The 21,353-nt window shown below is 40.8% G+C and overlaps 1 protein-coding gene across 30 annotated transcripts in view; it reads left to right on the forward strand.

Annotated features, from left to right (window-relative positions):
* The window catches only part of NRXN3 (neurexin 3), a 1,092,565-nt gene that overhangs the window by 294,997 nt on the left and 776,215 nt on the right, over positions 1–21,353 (forward strand). For all 30 annotated transcript variants that reach the window (XM_064150720.1, XM_064150904.1, XM_064150893.1 and 27 more), the window contains one exon: positions 16,998–17,299. In XM_064150720.1, the coding sequence (XP_064006790.1) occupies positions 16,998–17,299 (302 nt within the window). The remainder of the gene's footprint in view (positions 1–16,997; positions 17,300–21,353) is intronic.

Here is a 21,353-nt window from a genome sequence, read left to right on the forward strand (position 1 = left end):
TGTTATTCCCCCTCCCTTTGTGCTGGCGTTCACTGTAAACACATCAATATGAAGCAGTTGGCAAACAAACATTCCTTTATCAGAGGTGTATGTTAATCCCAGTGGAATCTTAACAGCGTAAGCAGATGCAGCACTAGGGAAATAACTGATAAACTCATATGTTACACCTTATGAATTGTGTTTATCATGTTAGCAGAAGATGCATCCAAGAGGATGAAAGAGGGCTGGAGCTATTGACATTTGAAGTTCAACCCAGGAAACAGTGTGTTCTTAAGCACTACCCAGAGAGCTTGGGAATAGTCCCAGAACACTATAGGCGAAAAGCTGCATGCTGGAGGAATTTAAAATAACCATCAAGTGGGTGATGCTGGCGGGGAGGTAGCCAACTCAGGCTGTTGTCGTAATAACATCTCACTCTGAGGCAAGCTAGACTATTAATTTACCTATTCCAAAATAACCACATATGTACATTTGTAATTCTAAGGGAAGGCAAGCAAACTTCGCCTGTTCGCACTGGGGTGTGAGCTGCCTTGCATTTACTGAGAGGCAAGGCAATGCATGAGTGTCCCGGGTTTTGGGCTGATCCCTCCCCCGGCAAGAAATTCACAACACAGACCCCCCCCTTTTTTTGAAAGTCAGGGAAAGATGAAATTATATTTTCTTATAGTATAAGTATAACAATGTAAAGAGAGACAATAACTGGAGAAGGAAGGGAAAAAAACCAATACAATAACCTTAAGGGAGATGGGGGAGGGGTCAAGCGGCGGCGAAGCAGCAGAAGCAGCAGTAGCCAAAACAGCAGCCAGGGAAGATAGGCGAAAGCTGCAGCAGCAGAAGCCAGCGGGAGAAGGGGGGAGAACAAACTGTGCTTCTAGACATTAAGCTCTTGATGCTCCAATGAAATTATATTAATTTATCTATTGTTGCTATTATGTGGCCTATCCCTGGAATGTTCATCTCTCCCCTATGTCTGAGCTAGAGGATCAGCTCAAACGGCCACAATGAGGAAAGCTACCATGAAGTAGCTGATGTTGCCTGCTGCACAGAAGAGTGGATGTCCAGCCCCTGTCAGCGTCGCTGCTTTATGTGCAAACTCCAAGCCTCCCATTGCTGTAATTTCTTGCTGCCCCTGTAAACGCCCCTTGCAGCTAAGGAAGGTCCACACCCAAGTGTGTTTCAGTCCTTAGTGGTTTTGCCATGTTGGTGCAGAGCTGCACCTACAAAATACAGTCTGCTTTAGAGAGTCTTCAATTGGTTGTAGCAATTTCTATTATGGAAGTGATTAAAGTGAACACAGGTGGAGTCTGGAGACTCCTATGCCTGCAGGGATGCAACACTGTAGGACTAGCCACACTGTCCCTGTTCTTTATAGCCTGTTCTGACTGACACTTGCATGGCTATCAGAGTTCGTGACTGGTTGATGATTACAATTACCATCAGGGATCATTTTGTCTTTTGGGCCTTGACAGCCTCAGTTCTGCTAAATGAAGCAATTTTAGCATGTGTTTCTAAACTACACTAGAATTACTCATAACTAAAGCTACTTTATGGAGTTGATAGAGTTCTTGCAAGATGTTGAAAATTAGTTTCCAAGTCACCCTTATCATGAGACAGAATCATAGGGGCAACAACTTGTTCTACCAGATGCTGTGTAATCTTATAGTCAGCACTAATATTTGTTTGCTGATATCTCTGCAGCTTGAAAGCTTTTCTGTTTTAATTCAGGGGAGAAGCCAGGAGATGTTGAAATTGAGGGGGGCACCAACTCTGTCTTACGATTTATGTCTCGTGGACAAGCCAAGCAGATCAAGGAATCACAGGATCACAGAATGTCAGAGGCTGGTAGGGACCTCGAAAGGTCATCCAATCCAACCCCCCTGCCAGAGCAGAATCACCTATACCAGATCACGCAGGAATGCATCCAGGCTGGTTTTGACTATGTCCAGAGAGGGAGATTCCACACTTACCCTGGGCAGCCTGTTCCAGTGTTCTGTCACCCTCACAGTGAAAAAATTCCTCCTTGTGTACACATGAAACTTCCTGTGCCTCAGCTTCCACCCATTGCCCCTTGTCCTGTCAGTTTGCATCACCGAGAAAAGCCTGGCTCCTTCGTCTTGGCACTTGCCCTTTACGTATTTATAAACATTGATGAGGTCACACCCCTCAGTTTCCTCTTCTCCAAGCTAAAAAGCCCTAGTTTCCTCAGTCTCTCCTTCTGAGGAAGATATTCTATTCCCTTAATCGTTTTAGTGGCTCTGTGATGGACTCTCTAAAGCAATTCTATGACCTTCTTGAACTGGGGGGGCCCAGAACTGGAACAGTTATAGGAATTTGAAATCTATCTAGTCATCTGTAGCACAAAGGCACAGAAAAGTGACCCTCCAGAAATGTATTTAGCAGCAGAAACAACTGTGATCCTCTGTGGGCTGCAGATGAGGGAGCTTAATAGCCATCAGCTAGCTGTGCAAAAGATTTCAGTGTTGGTATATGCTATTTGCAGTGAGTTCTCTTACTTCATTGTCCCCCCAGAATAGTTAAGTTATGCAGTTTCATTTTGTTGTGGGATTGAGGTGTAGTTACAAGCAAAAACCAGTTGTGTAAAATTAGGAAAACAATTAATTGAACTGCCTTTTTATTTTTTTAGTCCAATTGCTTGAAGATAAGGATAAAACTGCATGTCTATCTACATAGTGAACATTTATATAAATTAGTATAATTATATATAATTTCTCCCCATCTTAGCACTCCAGAACCAATGCATTTTGGACAAAATCAGTTGTGCTGCTTCTGACATTAACAGAATACCTTTGAAAATTACCACATTAAGGCCAAATTCTACTGACAGTCCTCCTTCAGCATCTCTGTAAGATGTTATGGCATAGTTGACTGGATAGGGCTGGGTGATAGGTTGGACTGGATGATCTTGGAGGTCTCTTCCAACCTGATTGATTCTATGATTCTATGATTATGAAGTTATGAGTAGAACTCAGTCTGCCAAAATTCTGTTGCTAGAGATAGTATGCAAAAAGACCCCATCTTGTCCGTGACACCACAAAGTAGTTGCAGACATAGCAGTTACAGGGGAAAACCCAAAAAAGCATTTGTTTTTATTGGAATTGAGCACATTTGACCAGAGAGTTGTCAAGAACCATTAATCTGGAGGTTCTGGAGGGTGCTTTGGCAAGGACACTTTTCAAAATTGACTTGTATTTTAAAAGTAGGATCTTTTTCATGAAGATAGGGCTTCAGTGGCCTCTCACCCTGGCCATATGCACAAGGGTTTGTTCTGTGGATCTTGATTAAAACTGACATTTTTCCTTCCCAAAACTTCTGACCAACTTTCAGTTCCAAAAGTGCAAGACCCCAGTGATGGCTTTGTTAAAGTCTGGGGAACAGCCTGAAGAGAGACAACACTGTGGTAAAACGAGGGTTATAAAATATTTATGAGTAATACATATGCCCCTGGTGTTTGGATTAGGATAAGGGTCTTTGATATTTAAAAAAAAATCCCAAACCCACAGAAATCAGGACCTCCCCCAGGGCAAACTCAGCTCCAGGGAAATACCAGCAGCACTTTCTGAACTGGTAGAGAAACACACTTTTTTTTCAGTAGTAGTTGTAACACAAGAACTGTGCCACATCTCCTGCAGGGAGATTTGAAAAGTCATTTTTTACATCAGCTGGTCTTTGCTTGTAAGAATAAGAATTACATCAGTTCTGACCTTATAGCAACAGGCTTAGGAAGAATAACATGAACACAGGTACCAGCATGATCGCTGTCTTACATCCAGCAGTGTACCTTCACTGATTACCAAAAAACTACTCCTAATTTTTATCAGGCTAAGGGGTTCATAGTTTGAATTAAAATGCTGGAGAGAAGCACAGATTTTGGGGTTTAAAATGTTTTTTAATTGATATCCAATGCTGATAAGTTATACAAAGCTTTAATAAGATTGCATTACCCAGTAGCTTGAACTAATGACAACAGCTGGGCTCATTCTTGGTGCTGTTACATCAAGATATGAAAGTGATTTAATTGACTTAAAGTTACTGATTTTGAATGGAATGATAGCATAGCTCAGATATATCATTACAAATAGCATAGATAATTCCAGAAATCTATGAAAAGAGGTGAGCCGATAACTCATTTTAAAAGATTTATGGTATATACTAAGTGCCCATTTTTATTGCATTGAAGTCGATGCATGTAATGTGTATATATCAAAAGAACACATGGCAATAGCAAAGAAATAATCACCATCATGATGTCACTTTTTGAATTGAGTTAAAAAACTCCTCCACATTGATATACTTTTTATTTTCAAAATCTTTTTGTTTTGTTAGAGTTTCAAAAGCTCTTGTATGCTACGGGTGTTTAGCCACAGTACCTTTGCCCAAGTACCTTTGCTGTTCCTTGGCATCTTTAGCAGTCAGAGATGCTGAAGTGAAACATTTATTGTTCTTCTGAGTTTCCCTCTCTGACCTCAGATGACTTCCTGTGCTTCTTAACCCACAACTACTTCTCAAATGTAAAATCTTCAAAAGCATGCTTAGTTTTCCACGAGTGCCTAGACAAATTAGATGCTGTGTTCAGATGACTTTTGTGGAGCTTCTGGCAAACTTTTGTTCTGTGAGCTTTCCTCAGCACCATCTAACACCTATACCACTGTACAATTAGGGAGTTTCTAACATGCAAAGAGCATCTCCATTTCAGAGTCTCTTACTGCAATGCAATAATAGCGAGAGACCAAAACATTTGATAGTAGTAGGTTGCTCTGTCTTTTGCACATAGAGGAAGTTTGCTGTGCAAAAATCAATGTCTACTTTTTCAAGTTAGCACGTCTGAGTGTCTAGGATTTGCTCTTATAATTTGATATATGTTGGTCTTGTTCTTTGGACGTGTTGGTGTCGTGCATGTGTTATGGAAATCATATCAGTGAAGAGAAACTTTGGAAAATGCAGTGTGTGTGGTTTGCCCAAGTCTCGCGCTGAGATGGCAGCATTGCTGAGAACAAGCAAATTTTCTCTTGAGCTTTTCCTGGCTACCCAATTGTTGGGATAACTGATGAGACCATCCACTTCGTGTAGGTGTTTGTGCCTTCCAACAGAAACGGTCTTCTCCTTACTTGAAGCTGGAGTTGTACTGTCCTTGACACAAGCTTCTTTGTCATTGTGAGAAGTGACTGTTTGATAGGGTTTACTATTTTTGAGGTCCCTAACTCAGGTATGTTTGGTTTAGCTCTTTTAATGAATGTATTTATCTACATGTTGTTAGGAGGTAGTCCCACAGCAGCAGAGATAAAAGATGGCAGGGTGATGTTTATCTTCACCTCTTCTGCTGTGTGCTTTTTTCCCCTTCCTTGTTTTTCATTTGGTTTCTTTTTTGTTTTATAAGAAACTTTGCTCCTTCTATCAGCTTTGCATATATGTATTTGTATATATATTTACTTGTGCATGGGCTTAATGAAGTTATATACTGTGAGAGTGTTCTTTATCCTCTTGGCTTTCCTTTCTTGTGTTATACTGGCCTTGTTTTTGCACACAGCTTTTCTACAGTCACACTGCAAAAAAAAGGTAATAAAGTGTGCATGTAGCAAAATAAGGTGGAATCAAGCCCCTTTGTATAGCTGCTCTCTGTCATTTTTATGTGTATCACTCTCTCTCTATTGTCTGTAACAGTATAGAGTCTTCCCTTCCATCAGCTTTATGTTTTCACCATTGTGTTAATTGTTTGTGGTGTATGGATTTTTCAGCAGCATGCAGTGGGAAAGGTCAGCTGTCAGAAACAGGCCTGTCCACAACTGATAAGGCATTCAAGAGATTGTATTTGTCTCATTAAGCACCTTCCCTGTAGACACGGAGTCTGCTCTGCCGCAGAAAAAAAAATGAAACATGAAGGGAAAAAAGCCCAGGATGAAGCTGGAGCATGCGCCAGAAGCACTAGCATGGCCTCCCTCTCACTCCTGTGTGCAATGCCAAAGCTTGCTATGTTTCCAGCGTGCTTACACCTTCGTGTGCTTTGGACATTTATGCTTGCATACTGTGCATTCACTCTTGCATTTATACCGGTCAAAATACTTCCCCATTTTCTTTGTGTGCATACATGTGTGTAACCCACACGTGTGGGTGCCCTGAAGTTACGTGGGGGAGATTGCTGCCCTTGTATATGTACTGTAAGGTGTACAAGGATGTTAATTCTTCCATGTTTTGCACATATGCTTGCACAGCCACTCCTAGATGGTTTTGTGCATTTCTTGGTCGGTGTAAATCTCTTCACATGAATGCCTGCTTCCTTTCATGCAGTAACAAAGGGCATATCTCATTTTGTGTATGCGTTGTGTTTGTTCAGATGCACTTTATCTGACTCTCCACAGAACTAGGATGTGTCCATATCTGTACTGCCTCTATCTGCATATCTGTGCTGCCCTGATAAAACACATGACCTCACTGCTGTATCCACATAGCAGAAGGCTAGCCTGTTCCTCGTTGCATACAAATGCACACATTTCCCCTGTTAAATAATTACTGACCGAGGCTGCTCTGCCAACTTCTAATAGTCCCTTGCCTGTGGCTTTGTTTTGAGAAGAATCGTTGTGCCTCAAATTGAGTTTGGATACTGCTACTTCTGCAAATGGTCTTAATGATGTCTCACAATGAGCATAACTGAAGGACAGCAGTAGTGTTTGAGAGTATATTTTGATACCGTGTCAGTACTGGGGTTCCACATGTACACACTCTCCAGTAACGCTAAATCACAGTCTCTGTATTACCAATCTCACACACTGCTTGCCTACTCTGCATCTCTCTTCCACCTCACTTTTGCTTTTTGCCTTCCCTTGCACCTCCCCTTTCCCATGGGCATGGCTTTCAATACCGCTCACTGGTATTGAAAAGTATAATTTTGTGGATCGTTATTGTGTTATTACAGTGATTAGTGTTAACTAGTTTTCTACTCTCACTTCAGTGCTGGAAGGATGCCCAAAGGGCTCCTTGCACAACAGCAAGCCTGACGCCTGGTGGAAGGCTGCTGCTAACACAAGCGCATCTGCAGGCAGAAGCGCACATGCACAGCTCTTACGCTGCTACCTGTCTACGGCTGTCCTTCCATTCCCTTTCATTGAGACTCTCCTGCAGTTTGCTCAAAGAGTGCTCTTCAGTGGAAACAAGAGTTTCTCCTCCTGCTGGGCCCCTTTAGACATGCTTTTGTTCTGAATGCACTTTTCAACTGTCTCTCAGCATTCATGTAAATGTTCTTTCTGTTCATTCCTGCAGTCAGTCGTGGAACACTCTCACCAAAATCTCCCGACGTTTTTTTCCAAGGCAGGACCAATCCTACCACACATATAGGGAAGACTGTGGTGGCTACCCTATGTTGTTTTTCCTAATTCTGTGGCTTTTTCTAAGGTCAGAATGTTTGGAGAAGACCTTGTCTTTGGTATTTTAAGGAACAAAAATCCCACAAGTGCATCTTGTTTTATTAGCTGAATTTTAGTGCTCTTGGATCTACCCCCACTAATGACCAGATCTAAATACTTAGCATGAGAATCAGGATTTGGTGTTTCATTCTGGTTCTCTTTTTGATAGACTAGTGTGAAAGTTGAAGATTGCAACTGGGGTACAGATTGCTCCTGAAGAATGCTAAGTTTCAGGTGGTGAATATGATGTTCCTAGTTGATGCGCAAAATGCTTCAGTTTTATACATACGTAAAACAATGGCACTTCTGTTCAGTGAAGTAAGATGAAAAGCTGGTGAATGAAGAGTTTAGCTGTACACTGGCATGCTCTTTCCTTGCTGCATTGTCACCTGTTCTACATGAAGGGCAGAGAGTCTGGGTAAGAATCCAGCAGCAGACAAACCTCTGTGAGAGCAGGTGAATATGTTCTTTGAGTTTTGTGTTCTTGGTGCTGCAATGTTCTCTCTCTGGTCACTTTGCACTTTTCTGAATGTTCAGTCTGTAAAGAGATATTTCTGCTGGGTGGTAGGTTCAGAAACTGGTATCCTTATGTTTTAGAATGATGCGTTGGGAAATTAAACTAAAAGAAATGCAGAACAACATAAAAACATTCTCTCAGGCAACCAGCAACAGAACAAGGGGACACAGTCTCAAGTTGTGCCAGGGGAGGTATAGGCTGGATGGTAGGAGGAAGTTCTTCACAGAGAGAATGATTTGCCTTTGGAATGGGCTGCCCAGGGAGGTGATGGAGTCACTGTCCCTGGAGGTGTTCAAGAAAAGCCTGGATGAGGCACTTAGTGCCATGTTGTAGTTGATTGGACAAGGCTGAGTGATAGGTTGGACTGGATGATCTTGGAGGTCTCTTCCAACCTGGTTGATTTTATGATTCTATAAGAAAAATAAACACAGCAGCAGTGGGAATTGTCCTTCCCTATGGTCAGCAGTGAGGAATCCAGAGGAGTCCTTGTGCACAGATCAGCACCATGGTATCTTGACAAAATTAGTAGCAACACCTTGTTTTTCTTGCTCCTTCTGGGGTTTGGGAGTGAGAGCAGACAAAATTGTTCACAGAAATGGAAAGAAAAAGTGTACTTTGTTCAACCAAAACAAATTGTGAATTTATCTGAATATATCAAATTTCTTCTGGCAAATTACTTTTATCATTGATTTATTCAGCATCATTCATTGAAGAATAAATTTGTCTCATGCTGTTATTTGAAAATGGAGTGCTAATATTTTTAAAAATGTATTTTTAAAGAAGCATAAAACAAAATTGTTAAATTTCATTTTGCATTAAGCGAGTTATCATCATGGGATTGGGTTTTTTTTTGTCTCTTTAACCAGCCAGCTGATCAGATCATAAATAACAAGCACACCTTGAAGCATATAGTGCCACAGTCAGACTGGTACTCTGCCTTGCAAACGGCAGAGAACGCAGTATCACGTGCTGACACTAGCACACTCATTTGTAGTCAGCAAGCAGTGGGAAATAGATAGGCAGAAGGATACCCAGAACGTTCTGTCCACTGCACATACACTGGACTGCCATGTGCTTTCTCTTCATAGAGAGGGACCATTTCTTGTTCTGCAGAGAAGTTCTATTAAACTCTTAGATCGTTCTTTTCCCATAGGTCTCAAGGACTTAAGCTATATTTTTGTTATCTTTGTGGAACAGATGGAGACAGCTGAGGTTAATTAAGTGCCTCAGGTTGCACAGTAAATCAGTGGCAAAGTCGAGGACAGAGTGGTCAGGTTCTGGCTTCTATACCTGTAGTTTGTCATTTGGATCAATTTTGGTAAGCAATAAAAAAAAATATATGTTCCCATTATGCTCTACTTTATGTGGGCATATTTATTATTTTCCATTGTTGTTGTACTGATATGTTTATCATCAAAGCACTTTGGTGAAAAGATTTTACAAATGCATTTTTCATAATGCATTCATTGCTGCTGAGTGAGTTCTGTAGTAAATGGTTCGTTCACACAGATTCAGATTCTTCAGAATTTTTTTTGTTTCCCTTCAGAAAAAGAAAGAAAAGATAGTTTGGAGAATCAGTAGGGAATATTGATGAATCTAAGTTTAAATAATCTCTGTGGACTAGCTAGCAGATTTTCTGTGATACATCTGCTTTATTTTTTTTATTCCTCTTGGAAGAGCTTAAAGGACATTAATACCTTGCTGAGAAAAGAAGAGTTTTCCAGGGTTGAGAAGCCAGATACCTTTTCACTTGTGTGAATTTTTGTTTGTTTAGATGGTACAAACTTCAGCTGCATATTTAATAAGTGCGTACTCCAGAAATGAAGCAGTCATGCTTCTAACAGGCTGTTAGCTCTGTCACTGATATGTGAATGTGATACATGGAAGCTGCTTTGTGTGTGTTCTGTTAGGCATGTTAGCTGTTCGACAGTCAGACACCTAGGAGATATTCCTCCTTTCTTTGGGTTAAAGATTCATGCACACACATGCTTGTTCACTCCCTTCTCTCTCGCTCTTTGCTGTGAAGTGCCCCAGATTCACCAGGACACCTAAGCCACTTTGCAAGGTTGGTTCTGGATCTCTTAGACATGGTTTGCAGCACAGGATATCAGAGCCTCCTCTGTGTTTGAGCTGACCCAGAGAACAGCATCCAAGGACTCATGCAGCAGCAAGCAAAGGTGAAACCTGCAGTTCCAAAGCACTTGTACCCTATATTCAGAGAAAGTATCTTCCTCCTGCTTTCAGTAAAAGCTTTGGAGCTCAGGAAAATAATAGATTAGTCAAGTTTGACTGAAAGGCTAGCAGTCATTGTATTTCTAGGTCTCCCTGATCTCTTCTGGGCTTAAATTTGAGGACTTTTTATGAGCATTTTCCTTTATACTCAAAGGGTAGCATGTAAAGCAGCAGATAACAGGGGAGAGGGTGTGATTCATGCCAGGTACTTGGTGTTCTCTGGTGTAACATAATGCTGCTTTTGCTCTTACTGGTGAGATAAAAGAGCTTTTTGAATAATATCAGAGCTGCTACACCAGGCAAAATTTGAGTTAAGCACTGACTCCTGGGTGCATGTTGTTTTGGGCTCCTAGGCTAATGTTGCTCTTTGCATCTCTTACACATGATGAGAGATGTCCTACATTGATTCTTACCTACACTGTTTCAGATGTTACTGTGATTCTTCTCTGCTTCCAAGTTACAAAGTATGTAGATACAATAATGAGAGGCCTAAGGAAGCAATAAATGACATTAACATTACTCAGAATTCTGCTAGTAAGCATTTGGGATACTACTCTTTTTGCTAGGAGACTCCAGCTCAGCACTTAATCTTCTCTATTATAACCTTTTCCTGTGATTTTCCAACAGCAAAGGCATATTTTCTGTTGAAAGTTTATTCCTATAATTTTATGGAAGTTGGAAGTTGGAAGTAATATTCTCATAATGTCTTTATCAATGCAGTAGGTTCAGTCATCTCATTGTGACACAAAGATGACCTCACATTCCTGCTTTACAATATGTATATAAGACTCTCAAAGCTTTCACTGTTGGTGATACTTGGAAGACTCTTCAGGCATAGAAGAATATTTTTGCACAGTTTTTCATATGTATCTAAATAATATCTGTAAGACTTTTCAAACCACTATTTGGTTTTGACACAAAACTGTGTATGTGAGGGAGAGAGAATGGGACCTTATGAGAGAGTTTAGTTAATGGTGTCTTTGATTCAATCAGGTGGCATGAAGAACAATCAGATTAGGAAGTACAGAACTATTTGGATCTATTATTTTCCCTGCCCAAAAGTTATATAGTAGGAATGCAACCAAAGGATTTAGACAGCTTAATGGAAGAGGCAGTAATCTGCTGTTTAGCTGTTACTGGAGTATGTCACCATCTTTAACAGCCTGACTGTTACTAAATTATCCATTGTTGTTTTGAGAAGATGGATCCAGGTGAGCTACTATCACTGCTTCTGAGGGCTTTCATCAGGCTTCCAGCATTCAGTCATTGGACAGCTCTTCAGGAGAGTGGTGGAAATAAATAGCCTTTTTTGTCCTTCAGAGATGTCGGCTGACTTACTTTCTGTGACATTTGATGTACAGTTTCTCCTCCTCTAACCTCTGAGGGAACATCAGATACATGAGAAAGTGACTTGGAACATAAATCATGCATTGTTCTGTAAGGTAGTTGAAGATCATAGCTGTTATAGGAGATTCCCTGGACAACCTGCCCAGAACAGAATTACCTCCTAGTACAGTTCAGGAGAGTTTCCCCAGACAGAAGATCTGCCACATCCTTTGAGAGGTGATGTCTTGATCTCCCACAGTTCATCATCTGGCATAGCTTCGAAGTCTGTTTTCCCCTTAGTACACATGGTTCATATGCAGAATTTATTCTGTCCAAGCTTTGTTACAACTCAAGTATAAAGATTTCCTACAGCTCAGATGGAATTTTAAAACCTTAGGTTTATTTTTCATGGTGTAAGGATTAGCATAGAAAGGAGGAATACCTGTAAATTTCAGCAGTACAGGAAGACACCCACAAAACTTTTGCCCAGAAACACTGGATTCAGTTATCCTTGCTGGCATTGCGATGTGAGCCGGTCACTCTGTGAGAACTAAATTAGATAGTTTCCTTGTGGTAAATGTCATGCTGCTCAAAGTGTAGCTGATGCCCGATTGCAGTGCGTTCATAACTACACAGATCAGCTTTAATACTCTATTGACTCCACAAGCATGTCCTCAGGTGAGAAGGGCCTGTGGTTCAAGCAGCACGACTAATGCCAGCAGTGAAGAACTTTGACTGTTGTTTGCTTCCTTGCACTTAGGCCCTCTGTGTAGCTGTAGTTTACTACCCTGTGTCATGTTGTGCTGGTTTTGGCTAGGGTAGAGCTAATTTTTTTTGTAGTGAGTTGTATGGAGATACGTTTTGGATTTGTGCTGGAAACAATCTTGATAATTCAGGAATGTTTTAGTTATTGCTGAGCAGAGCTTACACTAAATCAAGGGCTGCTCCTCATACCTCTCCACCAGTGAGCAGACTGGAGATGCACAAAAACTGGGAGGGGACACAGCCAAAACAACTGACCCCAGCTGACCAAAGGAGTGTTCTGTGTCAAATGTAGTCATGCTTAGCATATAAACTAGGGAGAAAGCTGGCTGGGGTCCATTGCTTGGGGACTAGCTGGACATCAGTCAACTGTCAGTGAGCAATTGCTTTTCATTTGCATCACTTATCTTTCTTGGGTTTTATTTAGGTATGTGAATGTGCCAGAAAATAAATAATGAATTTAGGTTAATATTAATGAGTGCAGTGGAAGATATAATTGCTCACATATGGTAACCTGCTTTCAGATTCTGAGCTTTATAAATTTGTCTAGTATTAACAGTTAAAAAGTAAAGCTTGCAAATCACATATAAACCAAGAATATGCAATCATTCTAAATGCTGTTTTAAGTAAATAGTATTTTATATGGTTGCATGGTCACACTTGAAAAAAGAGATCATAAATTCAGATTAATATCACTTAGGATACTTAGTTTCACATCCCTGTAAAACTAGAGCTTGATATATTGCGTCACATAATACAAACAAAGGATTGCTGTGGACTTCAATTTGGATTTTAAGTTTAGCTATTCTAGGTTTGCTGTGCTGCCATGCAGAAGGTCCTTAGTACTCTACTGTTGTTTAAAGAATATAGAATCTGTAAATATTGCTGTAATTTGTAGAGCCTACAGAAACGTCTGACAACAAGGGTCATGAGCTAACAAATAACAAGCAGTTCACCACTCTCTGGTCTTCCAGACATCACTAGATTGTGCCTGAATGTGTATGGAAGTACTGTGGATCCTGCAGCTTACTCAGTGCTTTTTCTCTTCATGTGTTTGTGGAGAGGACTTGTACCCCTTTTCCCCCCTCTATGCTGTTGGGCAATTCTCTTGTGCTTTATGGTGATAGACTTTCATATATGGCAGCGTCCTAACAGGTAGGACAGCATGGAAAGGCCATGCCTGGTTAGTAGCTTTTGATGTGACCTGACTTGTAGCTTGGAGGACGCAGTCAGGCTCTTTAGGAATTCGATCCTCATCTGTGCACTGAAGCCTTTCATGAAGCTGGCAAGCCAATCATCCATATGACCACTGGTAATCTGTTTAGGAATTGGTGGTTCAGAGAGCACTATTTTGGAGCATATTTTGATCTTGGGAGTTTTGCCAATAAAACATGCAGGGGACAGGTGTGAGCTTGCATTGTCCAGTGAAGCCTAGAGGTACTCTGGAGGAATCATGCCTGTGGTTAGAAGATAGGCCTCAACCCATGACACAACACATGGAACAGAAATAGGAAGGCTGCAAAGGTGGTTCACGTCCAGAATCCTATGTGTGACAAGGGTCAGCAGGATGTGACTGGGAGAAACAGGTGTGTAGATGTGCACAGGTTGCAAGGTTGATAGCACCTTGTATTAAAACCAGTGGTACAGCTACGAGTAGTATCTCTCTGAATTTGCTCTGCTCTGTTTTGATGAGTCTGCCGTGGTTGCCTTAAATTACTGTTTAGACTTCTAATCTCCTCTTTGCCGCCTTCTTTGTACTCAGTAGACCGGTGAGATTTCATCTAAGTGATTGAGAAAGTGAAAATGAGCCCTGTTAATATGTCTTGTACTGAGTGAACAATCAACCCCCCACGCCTCCCTTCCCAAAGACATCAAATGTGTATTCAGTTCCTCACACATCTATGGCTGTGGGAAAAAAGACTCTGTCATAATGATTGTGTTTGACTCCTGCTCTCAGATGCTGGCTGTTTGATGGGAATTACCTGCAGGTACATAGAGCATGTGTCCAACTTGATTGTAACACGTTCCCTTCTGATGAATCAGGAGTGACTAGGCAGGGGAATTATCATTGTGAGGAGGGTTGTTAAGCACTCATCTCTGACTTCCAGAACCACAATCAATATCAGCCCTCTGTGCTTAGGCTGGCTGAGCACTGACACAAGCACATGCACTCCTTGGTGGTAGTTAAATGTGTTCAGAATAGAATCACAGAAGCAAGTAATGTGGAGGAGACCTCCAGAGGCCCATGTAGTCCAACCAATAGCTCAGAGAAGGTCCAGTTATAGCAGGCAGCACAGGACTGTGCATAATCAAATTTTACTATTTCTAAGGATGGAGATTTCACAGTCTCTCTAGGCCCATCCTGGTGTTTGACCATCCGCAAAATGAATATTTTTTTTTGCACAGAATGAGAATTTCTTGTATTGCTGCTGTGCTGTTGCTTCTCATCATTCTTCTGCAGACTTCTGAGAAGCATTTGGCCTCGTCTTCTCTGTTCTCTCCCATGAAGCTGTTACAGAGAGCAGTAAGATCTCCCTTGTGCTGTCTCTCCCTGAGACAGAAGCAGCCCATCTCTCTCAGACTCTCCATACACATCACCTACTCTTGCACCTCAAGTGCTGTGGTAGTGCTGTGCTGAACTCACTCCAGTATGTTGAAGCCATTTTTATTCGGGAGAGTGCAATACTGGACAGACTACTCCTGATGTGATCTCACAAGTGTCCATTAGAGGAAGAACCACTTCCCTCAGCCCACTGGCTGCACTCTTACTAGTACAGCCCTGGACATGGCTGGCTATTGCTGAGCAGGCAGGCACTCTTGGCTTGTGCTCAGCTGGTCCACTGGGCCCCCCAGTGGCTCCCAACCTGTACTGTTGTATGGAGAGGCTGAGGGAGCTGGGGTTGTTTAGCCTGGAGAAGAGGAGGCTCAGGGGGGACCTCGCTGCTGTCTACAACTACTTGAAGGGAGGTTGTAGCCAGGTGGGGGTTGGTCTCTTCTCCCAAGCAACCAGCAACAGAACAAGGGGACACAGTCTCAAGTTGTGCCGGGGGAGGTATAGGCTGGATATTAGGAAGAAGTTCTTCACAGAGAGAGTGATTTCCCATTGGAATGGGCTGCCTTCAAAGTGATAACCTTAATCAAGACTGCAAAACTCTCTGCTTAAAGCCCACCTGCCACTTGAGAATGATGTATATTCACATTGCAACACTGTCCTGTTTTGTCACTGCCATTTCATGCCATGAGGGTGCAGATTTTATCATGTAGTTATTTTTAAGAATGGTTATGACAACAAGTATTTTCCCTTCAGTCTTGTACTTATGAATTCTAACTAATCTGTATTAGTGTTACTAAATGAGACATAGTGAAGCAGAAAAGTGCTGTTAATGTCCATAGCATCCGCACTTGCCTTATGCAGTGAGTTGTAAGCAATAATATCTTGACTGCTTTTACCAGGTAGTTACTCATACTAAGAATGACTTTCACAGATGGGAGTCAGAAAGGCACTGCAAGTGGAGGGAGGGGGTCTGTATAGTTTCATTTTAAGTACCATTTCCCTTCAGATTGCACTGGTAGGAATGGGTGATAGGCAGCCCTTCTGTAAGCTTTACCATCACCTTCCTGTATTTCTTTCACTGGGTAAAACTGGGGTACACAGCAGGCTCAAGTCGTGAGCATAGCACAGCAGCAGATCTGGCTCTGAGTGACTGTGGAAACCCAGGTATCAGGAGCAGACTTCCAGCTCACACAAAGGATTTTTACAGTATTGAAATGCTGCCTCCAGTAGCTACAAAATTAGTTCAGTCGTTTTCCTTACTGTACTTCAGATATTTTTTTTCTTACTGACAAAATACTTCCTGTCACGAGCTGTGAATAATTTCCCAGGGTTTATTTTTGCTGTGTGAAAAAGGTGCTCATCTAGTACAGTGTTTCTAGATAAGCTGATCAAACAGGTAAAGTTCTGAGAAGTGTTTGCCAGCAAAATCATTACTTATGTCTGTGGACAGAATGTTTTATATCTCATGCTCTCAGAAAAGGAAACTAAGGATGCTTCTTGTCTGCTTGATCTCTCATTCAGCTGAGAGAAAGGGGGAGCTCTGTCACGATTGTATTCTGGTGCCTGTCTTAAATTCCGTGGCAGATGGGTTAAGATAATGTCAGACAACGTTACTGGTGAATCTAAATATTGATCTTTGGGAAATGTGTGTTTCTTTGGAATAATGTGTACAGGTGGAGGCACTGTCCCTGGGGGTCTTCAAGAAAAGACTGGATGAGGCACTTAGTGCCATGGTCTAGTTGACTGGATAGGGCTGGGTGCTAGGTTGGACTGGATGATCTTGGAGGTCTCTTCCAACCTGGTTGATTCTATGATGTCTGGTTCTATGATGTCTGGATGGCCACACTATGAATAGTGGAGTTTTCCATCATTCTCCAAACAGAAAGATGTGAAGTGTCTTGTAGTTGTGTCATTAAATATACTTTTCCTGGCCTCTGCTACATAACTTTTGAATGATTCCTTTGGTCAGAGTGCTGCAATAAAACTGAAAATGGAGTGCCTTTGGTACCAAGGACCCTGCTGTTAATTCTCCTGATAGCCATATTACAAGAGGAGCTGTACAGTCATTAGCATGTCGTGATATATAGTTGCACAGAACAGTGCAACTGTTAGGAGTTAGAAATTTTACATGAGTCTTAAATCTCTTCTTGGCTGACTGCTGAACAGTTCCTTTATCGTCCTGCTTTTCCAGCGCGAGATGAGAACATGGCCACCTTCCGTGGGTCCGAATACCTTTGCTATGACCTGTCGCAGAACCCCATCCAGAGCAGCAGCGATGAGATCACTCTCTCCTTCAAGACGTGGCAGCGCAACGGGCTCATTCTGCACACCGGCAAGTCGGCCGATTACGTCAACCTGGCCCTGAAGGACGGCGCCGTCTCCTTGGTCATTAACCTGGGATCTGGAGCCTTCGAGGCCATTGTGGAGCCAGTCAACGGCAAGTTTAACGACAACGCATGGCATGACGTTAAGGTGACACGCAACCTGCGGCAGGTAATGGTGAAGGGGAGAAATTGCTGGGGATATTTTTCTTCTCTTTGATTGGGATGGACAGCAGGTGGGAGACAGTGGTGGAGAAATGGGGACACTCAGTGGAACTGCTTAAGGTTCTCCATCTTTACTGGATCTTGGTATCTAAAAGACAGTGAAAAAAACATTAGATAATGAGAATTTATCCCTATTGCAATATCTTATTTTCCACTTTATTAATTTTCTCTTCTTTTTTTTTCCCTAGTCTGATTTAATAAAATCTTCTGACATTACTTTCATCTCCCTTTTCCTTTTATCTTTTTCTGTTCTCCTTTTCTCTCTCTCTCTTTTTATAATATTATTATTTCCTTAATTACAATTCAATCTTATTTATGATTTTCATGTTACTTTTAACCACTGTGGAAACAGAGATATTTTTTTTTCCAACACCAGCCAAGACTCTACACCTCTCTTTCTTTCCGTTTTGTTTATTGGTTTAACCATTGCCATGATGCCATAATTCTAATTCTTCAAGTCTTTTTTTACCCCTTTACTTTTCCCTGTGTGCGCATGTGACTCTGCAGGTATGCAGGCTGGTGGGTATGTGTGTAATTATTTTAACTTTAAAGCTTTGGAATTAATTGGCTGGAGTGTTTCTGAGTCTTCTTGATTCTCTGTTCTTCTTTGCTTCTCTTGATTTTCTCCCCTTCTTTCTGTAATGAGATTCTACTTTTTATTTTTTTCCCCTTGTGTCTCTACCCATGAGACTCATCTGTTGGCTGTCAGGACTGGAAAAGCAGAAGAATCATAAAAGTCAAGCAAACCCAGATCAATCCAGCACCTTACAATTCCACTTTGGCAAAGTTTTTTATGATTTTTCCACTGTAATTTTGCATATCTCTGTGCTGCTTTTCTGAGCAGACAACTCTATCAAGTGATGTATTTGGTAGTAGGCTAGTCTTAAAATCCTGAAGCCTTCCTCATGAATGTGATGGTTTGGGTGTTCCCCGCCCCCCCACACTTTAGAAATCACCCAGACTAGACTCAGTCGCCTCTGGGAATATAAATGAAGCTATTTATTTACAGCTAGCACAATAGACAAGCAGATACTTGCAGTCTATACAGTTATATACAGAAATAGACAAGGTAAAAGATAATATGGAAAACACAACTCCCCTCCCAGAAACCTGAGTCCCCAGGAGGGGCTCTCAACCACCCCTGCACCTTCCCCCTGCCCCTCTCAGCTTTAACCCAGTCCCAAGGAAGAACAGAGGTTCAGCCAAAAGGTTAAGAAGCAAAAGTGAGTGGAAAGTGAGGTTAGGGAGATGCAGCTCAGTCAGAAGCCCAAGGTAGAATGTGAGACAAAATGGTGAGAGTGTTATCTAATATTTTTGTTTCTTCTTCAGCAAGACTGTGAGGGGAGTAGACATCACCACTGTTTTCCTTTCACAGCCTATGATCTAGTTCTTCTCACCAAAACATTCTAGCTAGCTTCAAACTAGCACGATGAAATATAAATTCAGATATAAACAGATACAATAAAATTAAATAATCTTGCTCTGAAAATTGGCAAATATATCAAGTCACTGAGGCCCATCCACTGCATGATAAATGAACTTTACCTTGTGAATAGGATCTGTTTGGTGTTTTGCTAATTGCTAGAGGTGGCAGAAATAGCTTGCAGACTAAACTTTTGAAATCAGTTTTTGAAAACAATGTGATCTGTTTATTTGCTCTTTAATGGGAATATTAATACAGCATTTAAGTGTTTTATTTAAGCTTGTACAACACCATTTGCTGACAAAAAAGCTCTTGTGGGAATGCTTTACAGTAGCTAAGATAAAATGTATCTGTGAGTATAGAACAATCAGTGCCAGGGATCAGAAACAGTTTACACTAGTGGATGTCAGTGAATAATTCATCTGTTATGGGGATTACATGTAATTATTTTAAATAGTTGGGTTTAGGGCTGGAGATATTTGTTTTTCCCACATGAATCCTTGTATTTCTATGTGCTTGTGGTGTCTAGGTCTCTGACAAAAAAATCTATCATCAAACTTTCATGAGGTTTCTTATTTATGGCAAGATGAGTCCAATTTCAGTAGTCTGTATGCAGACTTAAATTTAATTTCTAACGCAGTGGATGGGTCTTAATGATCCTTCTATCCTTAAACATTCGTGTCAGTCCAGTAGAGGGAGAGGCACCAAGTAGTTGAGGCTTGTCAGCCTGGAAATGTGTGAACACATGGCTTTATTTTGTGCACATTTTGGTTTTAGGTTGTTTCAGAATGGCTGGTCTCTGAATATCTCAGCACACCTTACTGGTCATTTTAGTTAATCATAATTGTTTATTTTTGTTTGAAATGGATTTTCAATGGGAAAATGTGCCCAAAATAAAACACAGCCTTGCTTCATGTAAGGGTTGCAGACTAAACTATGCCTGGGAAATTCTCAGTTTCCTAATCTTTTAGCTGTAGTCTACGGCTAAATGGAAATATGTTTGTGTCTCTTCACCTTAGACTAGGACAGTACTTGGGCAATTAGTAGAAAACAGGTGAGTCCTTTGGCAGTTAAGTAGCACCACAATTTTTTAATCCTCCTGTTCTGTGGATGTTTTAATGTGATCCTGAATTCTTACAGGGTTCAACTTGACTAGACAAGAGAGAGAATGTTCTAATAGAATGATTCCTTCCAAAGAAAGGCCAATCTTAAAGTCAAATTAAAAATAAGTAACAGTGGTTATTGGTGGTCTAATTTTATAGACAGGCATGGCAGAATACAATTCACCCAATATATATGAGGAATGCTGGATTTATTTTCTTTTTTGAGTCATCTTTTCCTTGGATATGTGTATATTTTAACTTCTGACCAAGTTCAGGCTCAAAATTGAGACATTGACCCAGAACCTAAAACTGTCCAGAAATTGTGATTGGTGAGGCCTTGAGGAGAAGCAATCCTGGTAATTCTGAAAGTTGGTAAGTTTAACTGCAATTTTCAATAAGGAGAAACCTTGAATTCTGCAGCTTTCCTGTCAGGCCTTGTGCATTCTTACTTTTCTTCCTACTTAATAATATCAAATAAGTCTTAAAACTCTTCAATCTTCAGGATAAAGGCATTGGAAAAGATTGAAACTTGAACGACTGATAACTTAATGAATATTTGCTATGGGCACTGCTCAGGACACAGCTAAGAGCGGACGCTCTATATCTTGACTTAATAAATGCTTCATTTAACAACAACAAAATAGATGAAGATACCATTCTAAGTAAAGCACAGAATGAAGCACTTTTTCTCCATTCTCACAGCAGCTTCCAGTAGATTTTTTTTGTCTCCTGGCTTTGTCTGTGTGTACATGAGAGGGAGTTTCTCTATCTGTAAAATACTTAACCATTTTTCAGACAGTCTGTGGACCTGTGATGTTCTTTGACATCTTCATACAGATGTCTAAGGTTATTTATCATTTATAAAATTATGCAGGTTTTTTGCCTTTATTACATCCAATATAGTTTTGTATATCCTAAATAGGTTTGCTTATAAGAAGTGATCTACTCTTCATCTTTTGTGACTTAAAGTTGCAGCATAATATAGATAATCTGGGAGTCTTGTTTCCAGCTATGCTTGTGCTTTCTCAGAAGTCCCCAACATCTCAAAACCAAATGAAAAAAATTCTACTAACAAACATTGCTCCTGAATATTGAAGCTTTTTAAGGAAGTCAGTAGCCTTCTAACTGGGAATAAATGTTTTTTGTTTTTCTAAAATTAACTTTAAAAAATAATTATGAATTTGAAGATTAAGATCAAAAACTAATCCAGTTCCAGGTAAATGGGTTATCAGCAGCTTCAGGATGCTATATAGTCATTTCTTCTGCTCTTCTTCTTGGGGGGATGGGAAAAGAAGGAGGAGGATTTACATAATTTTTTGGCTCTCAGAATTAGGACAGAACTTTAAGTAGTTGGACTTTTGCCCAGTGTTTTTTTTTAATTGTTAAATGTTTTGTATCTAATCTAGATGAGTCCTAAGTGCTGGGGTTTTTTTAAGATCCGATGACTATCACAGCAGTTAATCTTCTTAGAAACA

The sequence above is a fragment of the Pogoniulus pusillus genome, chromosome 1 (genome assembly GCF_015220805.1).
Source record: "Pogoniulus pusillus isolate bPogPus1 chromosome 1, bPogPus1.pri, whole genome shotgun sequence".
In the NCBI taxonomy this organism is placed as follows: Eukaryota; Metazoa; Chordata; class Aves; order Piciformes; family Lybiidae; genus Pogoniulus; species Pogoniulus pusillus.